General features: G+C 44.5%; 1 protein-coding gene across 1 annotated transcript in view; it reads left to right on the forward strand.

The window, feature by feature from the left end:
* The window catches only part of grin2ba (glutamate receptor, ionotropic, N-methyl D-aspartate 2B, genome duplicate a), a 91112-nt gene that overhangs the window by 56039 nt on the left and 25073 nt on the right, over positions 1–10000 (forward strand). The window contains exons 6-7 of the mRNA XM_025064528.1: positions 3–78; positions 1837–2029. Coding sequence (XP_024920296.1) covers positions 3–78; positions 1837–2029 — 269 coding nt within the window. The remainder of the gene's footprint in view (positions 1–2; positions 79–1836; positions 2030–10000) is intronic.

Below are 10000 nucleotides of genomic sequence, written 5' to 3' on the forward strand. Positions count from 1 at the left end.
CCGGTTCCGGCTTCACGTGGATCGTCCCCTCGTTGGTGGCCGGGGACACCGTCGTGGTTCCTGCGGAGTACCCCACAGGTAGGAGTCCACGCTGTCCAATCACCGCGTCGCTGTTACTGTTACACAGGATGTCCATTCACATGTGGGACAGTGCAAAAAAAACCCAAACATCTGGGGCGGGGGCCATGTCATGTCCGTAGCTCGGTCAGAAGTCCCAGCTGGAACTGTAAAAAGGAATTGCAGTCATTTGAAATTTGAAATTTGAAATTTGAAATTTGAAAGTCCGGTCGATCGACTGCAGCGGAACTTTCCGTGACTTCTGCGGGTGTGACGGCGTGCAGGAGAGCGAGCCCACAGGGGGTTTGATTACCTGTTGATGTTTGGTTCCTGCTGCTTTACGTGGGTCATTACGTCGCTGCCCGTCCTCAGCTCGGCCGACCCAGAGCGGGTTGTTCTGTTCAAGCCCAGTAATTCAAACCGCTTCAAACGCCGACTCCTCGTCATCGCCACCGCCGGATGATTTACTTTAAATTGGACTTTTGTGTGTGTGTGTGTGTGTTGAGAGCCCAGTGATTCATTCTGGGCCTCAGATTGGAACGTCACACGTTCTGTTTTTTTTTTTTACTGTAGGTTTGAGTTCTCGACCGGTGACGAGGTCGAGCGTTGACCTCCGTCTGTGGTTCTCACTGCGTGGACTTTTTGTCCCGCTCTAAAATCAGACGTTGATGAGAACGTCTGTTGGAAATGAATGGCTGTAGGACTATAGCTAGGTGTGTGTGTGTGTGTGTGTGTGTGTGTCCCGCTCCATCAGGTCGGACTCCGTCAGCCATCAGTTATGTAGATCCACAGTAACTCGTCTCCTGATTTATGTTGCTGTGAAAACAATGCGACGCCTTCGCTCGCTGCCTAAATGATTACGAGTGGAGGTAGCGGCGGCGGCGGCGGTGGCGGCGACGCTAATGGACGCACGAGGATCCCTTTGATTTAGCGCTGAATTATCACTCAATTAATTCCCGCAGACACAATGATGTATCGCTCGCTAAATGTCAGTCAGCCATCGCAGACCTGACGGATGGCACCAGGATCGGACCAGTCCGTCTGACAACCGACGTTACCCCGAAACACCAGGACTGGACACCAGGGGTCAGAGTTTAAAACCAGGGTGAAGATTTATAGAACAGTCCAGTACGGAGGACGACTTTTACCTTATTAAAATACATTAAAAATAATTCACGGGACGGAGAGACAGGAAGACAAATAAAGTGGTCTGAAGGATAAGTGGGGGAATCACTGGGAGAGAGAGGGTTAAGGTGCTTCACTGACCAACAGGGGGCAGCCTCCCGCCCCCCGCAGGAAGGATCAGTTTTTGACAGAGAAAAAGACACTGGATAGTTCTGAAAAATGTTGAAAACGTTCATTGAAAGAAAGTCACGAGTCAGGAAAGTATCGAGGACGTTTCTGGACGTGTTCGCCGTTTTCAGCCACAGAGGGCGAGAGAGCGGCGAATGTTAATGAACGCTCGGGTGGTCAGTAGAGGTCAGTAGAGGACAGTAGAGGACGTGAGGACGGCAGATAAACAGACACACACGCAGACAGATGGACAAACACGGCGCGGCGATAGCTGCTCGTTCACCCAGGACCACGGAGCCTCCTGGTGGTCAAAACATTTACACTCTGGACGACCAGCTGTGTTTGTCCACACCTGAGTTCTGTCCATTTGTCTGACCCGTCCGTCGTCCTTTGTCCGTCTGGATCAGGACGACAGACGCAGTTGTTCGGTGGCGGTGAGCGATGACGTCATTTCTCCAACTCTGTGGTTTTGTTCTGTCCAACCAGGTCTGCTCTCCGTGTCCTACGACGAGTGGGACTACAACCTGGAGGCCCGCGTTCGTGACGGCGTGGCGATAATCACCATGGCAACGTCCACCATGATGTTGGACCGCGGACCTCACACCCTGCTGAAGTCGGAATGTCACGGAGCCCCCGAAAAGAAGACCCCAATCTCAGGCAACCCCAACGAAGTGCTCAGGTGAGAGAGAGAGGGCAAGAGAGAGAGAGAGGGCGAGAGAGAGAGATAGGATGAAATGTGTGTGTTAATCTGTGTGAGTGTTTACAACAGCAGGGGGCAGAATTCGTCCTACTAACATCTAACTGTCGGCCGCGTTTTGGTGTTTTTTTTGGGCCAAAAGTGACCCGTGAACCAGAGGTTTGCTAACCCTGGAAACATCACATAGCGGATAGTGACAGATGGATTTTTACGATTATTTCTAAGGAAAAAAAAACATATACATGTTGCCTCAACCAAGGTGACCAAAGTCTGGCCTGTGGACCAACAGTGGCTCGTCAACAGTTTAAGGTGGACCGGACTAGAACCCTGAAGAAAATGACCTGAACACCGAACGCCTCGTGGACGAAACAAAACACCAGGGTGACGTCCGTTTGTCTGATCGGCGCTCTGATTTCGCTGCTGTTTATTTACAATTACGCTAATGCGTCTGAATCAAGCGGACGATGATTTATGGTCGCAGAAACGCTGCACGGGCCGTTTTCTGTGAAAAGTGCAGCGGTTGGGGTGAATTTCCACCGACGCGCTCGTCACGGCGCCTGGGATCAGCACAATCACGGCCTCCGTGGAGGCAGCAGATGCTGGATGACACGCTGTGATCATCCTCCCTCCACGTAATAACAGCCTGCACACACACACACACACACACACACACACGCCCCTTCCTCTGCTCCCTGTGGAGCCAACCCCGTTGTTGTACTTAAGATTGAGACAGGAAGTGTGTGTGTGTGTGTGTGTGTGTGTAGCAGCGTGAGTACAGTGTGTGTGTGTGTGCTGGAGGTCATGGGTCATTCTCGTGCACCGGTGAAGTTGCTGATGTTAAGAAAATATATATTTCTTGCTAAGTGTTTGGGACACGACGCAGCAGCAGCGGCGACGGCGACGGCGTTCAGGCTTCAGTTGTGTCGTCCAATGAGACGGAGCACCTCGTCTCCGGTCTCAGAGGACACGGAGGGGAAAGACGGGGACAAAAACAGTCCAAATGTAAAGGTTTTAAGGACTGGTTGAAATCTCCTCCATCAGTTAATTAATTATTATTATTAATTATTATTATTTATTATTATTATTATTATTAACAACAACAATAATAATAATAATAATTATTATTATTATTATTAATTATTATTATTATTATTAATTATTATTATTTATTATTATTATTATTATTAACAACAACAATAATAATAATAATAATAATTAATAATAATAATAATAATTAATAATAATAATAATAATTATTATTATTATTATTGTTATTATTGTTACTGTGAAAGTCCTGTGATATCAGGCGTCTCAACCAATCAGAGGATTGGGGGTGGGGCTAAGACTGCTGCAGTGCTCTCACATGAACCAGAGCTAAAAGAAGAGAAAAACCTTTGATGCTAATGTTGCTAATCAACATTTTCTAGATCTGAAGCTAACCTAGGCTAACTGTGATTGGTTGCAGCTCAACTTTTATATATTGATATTGATTTTCTTTTTCCTCTTCAACACATTGAGAGTCTTGGGTTCGATTCCCAGAGGAACCACGCGCTTGGCGCTTGCTAGGTGCAGCCTGTTAACAGCATATCTGCTGCTAACGCAACGATTTCCCAAATATGGGATCAGTGTAGTACAAATGTGTTTTTTAAGGTGATCAGTTTCCCTCTGTCAGTATCTGCGTTTTTCCACTTCCCGATTCATTGATTATAAAATCCGCGTCGAAAAACGGCTAACATCAAACCTAGCCGACGAAACGCAGTTTCTCCGACTGTAGGAACTCGATTTTCTCATTTTCCCCTGCAGTGACGGCGAGTCTTCAGCTCCTCTGTTCCAGTTAGGACTTCCTCCTTCTTTTCTTCTCTCCTGAAGCGTTGCTTTCGTTCCACCGCTGCTACCTGCTCCGTGATAACAGCGCAGTTCACGACAGCTCCTGCTGCTGCCGCCGCCGCTGCCCCAGAATTCAATTCCCCGTGCTCTGTTCGTCTGTGCCGTCCTGTGGTCCGCTCTGTCTGTCTCTCTCCTCTCCTCCTGCCTCCTTCCTTCAGGCTCTCCTCTCCTCCTGCCTCCTTCCTTCCTCTCCTGCCTCTGTGAACTCTGGGTTCCTCTCAAACCGACCTGCAGTTTCATAATGGACTCAGCCGTGTTGTTGATCAGATCAGTGGTGAGCGTCAGTGAGATCTTTTTACCCTTCGTCGCCTTAACTGAATTTGTTTGCTGACGACCTTTGTCTTCTGATGTCCAATCCTGAGATTATTATTTGTCCTACAGTCCATATAAAAACCTGAATGAGTGTGTGCTGCTGCTGCTGCTGTGAACTCTGGGTTTAGAACTGAATCAGAGTTTCAATGTTTTATTAATGAAATATTGACATTCATTTAAATAGCAGTAGTGGTGCAGAAATACAACTTCCTGTTGCATTCATTTAGTAAAGTGAGTCGCTACCGGAGCGCGTAAAAGCTAGGTGGTGCTACACATAAATACAGTGGGTCACGTGGGTGAATATCTGTTGTATTTTTAGTCGGCCTGTTGAGGTTTAGGCGCTTATCCAGTTAATTAAAGAGTGAAGATAATTTTTAAACCCATGGGCAGAATGAACAGGAAATCTGCAGCTACGCTAAAAACAGCTAGCCAACGCTAGCTCCTCACGTGCTCCGTGCTCAGCTGATAAACTGATTTAACACAACATATTTAACGAGTCATTTCAAACGTTTAGCATTGAAATAGAAGTATGATACAGCGCTAGCCATAGCAGCTAGCATGGAGGCTAAAAACATGAAAGAGTGCATGTATTTAAACTAAAATCAGAGCTGTTGTTTTTTAATTTGGTAAAGGCTAACTCTGGAGCTAACTCTTGGTTGAATAACTATTATATTCTTATCCAACATGGCTGATATGTGTAGCTTTTACCGGTTATTTTCTTATCCAACATGGCTGTAGCTTTTTAAAACCGAAAATAGATTTTATTTCAGGCTAGAAGCGGATTCTACTTGAATATTTCGTCCATTTTACTCGTTCTAGACTTCACTTTGTTTTTTTTTTATGTTGTTTTTTTTTTTTTGTTTTTTTTGTATTTCGCGGCTCTCGCACCAGTACATGAGAAGGACCTGTCAGCCCCGCAGGTAAATGAAGCGCCGTGACTCCGCGATACGATCCCGACAAGTGACGACAAAAGTAGAAAGAGTGAGAAACACAGGACAGCAGAGGGAGCACAGGAGTGACAGAAATAGAGAGCAGCGACACGCGGCGGCGTGACAACCGCGAGTTTGACAACAGCCGCCCTGACCTTGGCAGACGTGGAGCGAATCCAAATGAACTCGGATTTGGAACGGTGTCAAGTCCTTTATAAACTCAGTGACGCTGTTTGTGTGTTTTCAGACTCAGAGCAGTGGGGGGGGCTCTTCCCGTGTCTCTCCCGTTTCCTCCTCTTCCTCACTTCCATTTCCGTTTTGAGCATTATTTCCTATTAAATTGAATATATTTATGCGTTCAATTTTCCGTAAATAATGGAGCCGAAACAGTTTCAGTGAATTAAAAAATGTAAATATTTTATGCCACATAAAATTTTTTACTGTTATGTTTTTTTTTTTCGCAATTACCGCGACATAAATCTCGACTAATTCTCAGCCACCGCCTGTGATTGGTTGTTGTCTCAGACGAAGCCGGTGCTAAATATTAATTAATCACATTTTTAAATTCATCATCAATAAAGGTCACGGGGAATTAATGGTATAGGGCTGTAATAAATAGGTAAAAAAAAAAAAAAATAATAATAATAATAACCATTTGATGGATGCCCGTGGTTTGATGACCTGTTGCTGTAAATTTTCAGTTCATTTTCAGTTCAAGTGCGGACGTAAGAACAACAAACAAACAAACGGCCGAACGCCGGAGCAGATCTGCGGCGACTGTCGCTCGCCACCTCTTGGCCGCGGCTCCTGCAGCCGTTAGCGCTGAGACGCTGCAGCACATTAATTCCCAGTGTTTTAGCTCTGACAGCCCATTAGGTTATTCTCTCCATTACTCCCTGATTAATGTCAGCGTACGACTGCAATTAAGTCACGTTAAAAAAAAAAAATGTTTTCACAGGGCAGCGCGGAGAATCACAGGACATTTACTGTGGAACTGTGAACACAAGGAACTCTGGGATTTCACCGTCTGAGCCCAGTTCACAAAACCAGTCCATTTTATATTCACATATATTCAACATGTGTCTTTATCTGATTTTTTTTTTCTATCCATCAGTAGTTTTTATCGTACGTTGTCGTTTTTGTACCTGCGACTGTCAATCCTAATACTCCGATTAATCGTGATTAATCGCCTGATTGTTAACTAGTGGTTGAAGATTTAAAACCTGTTTGATCACAGCTGTAATGACAAACAGGTCAAAGATGTTCCAGAATGTTCTGCAGAATGACATCGGAGTACAGTGTCAGGGCAGGACGTCCTAGAGGTACTTCGTGGTACTGTTCATTGTTCTTTTACTGGAGTTTATGTAAAAAAAAAAAAAAATAGATAAAGCCGTAAAGTCTGTGATAGAGGAGCACTTCCTTTCTGGGGATTGAGTTAAGCATGTTGTACCTTTTCAGGTCACAGGGGGCAGTAGATGTCAGGAGAGATTATTTTAGTTTTTTATTCATGTTTGTCCAAAATGTTTGGTTTAATTAGTAAATTTAAAAAAGTAATTTTAAGATTATTTTATTGACTGTTTTCACAGAACCTTTTTTTTTCCCTCAGTGACCTTTAAGATCTCTAGAAAATGTCAGTTTCCTGTAGACGCTTCAGGATAAAGATAAAGAGTGACTCTTAAGAATCAGTTTAACCAAAAAAAAAAACAAAACAAAAAAAAACCAGAAGTGAGATTTTCTCCTCCATAGAAACAAAGATTCTCCATCTTCTTCCTCCGTTCCGTTCCGATTTCTCCACCGCGAGGAATCTGCAGATACAAACATGTGCAACGACCTCACACCTCCCCCCAGGATCACACCCCAACTCTGTGTGTGTGTGTGTGTGTGTGTGTGTGTGTGTTGAGCGCAGCTACAGTATGTTCGGCCACACACTGCCATCTGGGGCGTGTTACCATCCTCCGCTCTGCTGGTCCAATAAGTGTACTGCGCCACAGTGATTGCGGTGGAGTGTAATTCATGACTAATTCATGTCGGGGTTAATTTATTAAAACTGACTGATCAATATTTCACACCACTCCTCCATTATTCACACAACAACATGCGCTCGGGTGGATCTGTGTCAGGCCACGGCGAGTGTTTGTCTCCTGGTTTACAAGGGGAAAAAAAATGGAGGCAGATGCCGTCGTGGTGGTGCTCAAACTAGGGTTGGTGTCCAGTAGTATGACCGTGTGGGTGGAGTGTTATGGATATGGGCTCTGATGGAACTGGGCCAGTGGTCAACCAAAGGTTCCGTAGGTGGGCGGGGCTGTGGCTACGTGTGGTCATGCTAACCACACACTGCATGGTTGTTCAAAAAAAAAAATCAATTTTTTTACCGTGAGCCAATGATGTTCAGTTTTCGATTACCAACGCGTCTGGACCGACCACGTAGTGTAACAGTGGCTGGTGCTTCTGCCTTACAGCCAAAAGGTCACAGATTCAATTCCACCAACACACTGAACATCCCATAATTCCACCAGCCGTCCACTTACAGTATCCTAGCGCTCTGACGCTCTGACGCTAATTCACCCGTCGTTATTTACGCACGCTGCTGAAAAGCCTCTGAATTCCCAGCTCAACTGTACTGTACTGCCTTTTAAACACGTCCCGCCACCCGGAGGCCGGTTAGGGAAGTGAGCCAGCGTCTCTCCGGTGAGACCGCAGTGAGTGTCAGTCTGTGGAGGAGAACGCTGAGTAACGGCTCACGGTCTGGAAGTACAGCAGTCACAGAGGGAGCAGAGCCCAGAGTTTAAATCCTGTCTCTTTGATTCAAACCTCACACTTCTCTTCATCTCTCTCCCCCTCTCTCTCTCCCCCTCCCCACCCTCTCTCTCTCACTCCCTCCCTCTGTGAGATTACCGTTACCATAGTGACACAACACTTTGGCTCAGGAAGACGCAGCGGTTGTGAGCACCATGGCAACACACATATGCTTGTGTTGCATTCTGTTTGAGCCATCGTCAGTGCACACACACACACACACACACACACACACGCGCGCGCGCTCGGCCTCGGACTCAGGCCTCCCACTGTATGAAGCAGCAGAAGTCTCCGCTCTGTGACCGCGGCGTCAAGTCATTCTGTAAATGGACCATGATTTATGCAGCAGGTTCCGTGCGCTCCACGTCCACGTCCACGTCGGCGTCGGCGCCGCGGCTGCGCGGGACCAGGCTGTTAGAGGCCGACACGTGGGAACGCACGATCCTGTTGATCTGAGCCCTGTGGGACGGCATCCACGCTCAGAACAGGTGGGAGGATCAGTAATACAGGAAGCAGTGATTTCTACTTCCTTCCACGTTTGACGTTCTCTGCACAGAGAGTCTCTGAGTGAACGGACGTTAGAGAAGAAGAAGAAGAAGAAGAAGAAGAAGAAGAAACATCTCATACTGTGGTCTGGAATCTTTGTCCTCCAACAGGTTTAGATGGATGGACGGAAGGATGATGGATGGATGGATGATGGATGGCATACTGTGGTCTGGAATCTTTGTCCTCCAAGGTGGATAGAAGGATGGATGGATGGATGGATGATGGATGATGGATGATGGATGGATGGATGGATAGATGGATGGATGATAGATGGATGGATGATGGTTGGATGATGGATGATAGATGATGGATGGATATAACTTGTTTAATCCCTCAGTAGCGCCTCCTTCTGTCCATACATTAAATATGTTAAATTCCCACATTAATGAATGTAAACAACAACAACAACAACAACAACGACCACAACTACAACTACTACCACAACAACAACGACAACAACAACAACAACAACAACAACAGCAGCAGCTGCAGTGAACTTTGATGCTGCTTCACTGACATCACTGTCAACACACACACACACACACACACACATGTTCAGTTATTGACATACTACACTGTACCTGTGTTCAGTGTTTCCATGGAAACGACCGCATAGAAAATAAGACAAAGAAAGAGGGAGAGATGGAAACTGTGTGTGTGTGTGTGTGTGTGTGTGTGTGTGTGTGTTTACAGTCATTCCACCTGACAGAAACACTGCTGCTCTCACTTGGTTTTTCTTTTTTTTTTTAATGCTTCACTTAAACACACACAAAAACCCCCCGAACACAAACATCTGTCAAACTGTCAGCTCTGGGTTTGGTGTTTTTTTTTTTTTGTTTTTTTTTTTTAAACATTTAAACCCAAACTGTATTTTTCTCCATTTCTGCCTTTGTCTCCTCCAGAGTTCACCTCATCGTTTGCTAACGGGACGCGGCGTGACTCAGTTAAAAGACGGTCAATTAATCTTTCAGATTATGTCACTTAAATGTCACACGATTTATGTCGTTTTTATTAAGCAGTCACCCACGAGTCTGGAGGGAGCGCTGCTCCACCCACGGCTGAACGGGCCGTTCACTGTAATTACAGCAGATTATATAGATATATATACATATGTATATATATATATATGTATATATATACACATATATACACATATATATACATATATGTGTATATATATATACACATATATATACATATATGTGTATATATATATACATACATATACATACATATATATATATATATATATACAGTATATGTATATATATATATATATATATATATGTATATATATATATATATGTATGTATATGTATGTATATATATATGTATATATGTATGTATATATATATGTATATATGTATGTATATATATATGTATATATATGTATGTATATATATATGTATATATATACACATATATACACATATATATATATATATGTGTATATATGTGTATATATATACATATATATATACAT

This window comes from Cynoglossus semilaevis, chromosome 17 (assembly GCF_000523025.1).
Source record: "Cynoglossus semilaevis isolate Cse_v1.0 chromosome 17, Cse_v1.0, whole genome shotgun sequence".
In the NCBI taxonomy this organism is placed as follows: domain Eukaryota; kingdom Metazoa; phylum Chordata; class Actinopteri; order Pleuronectiformes; family Cynoglossidae; genus Cynoglossus; species Cynoglossus semilaevis.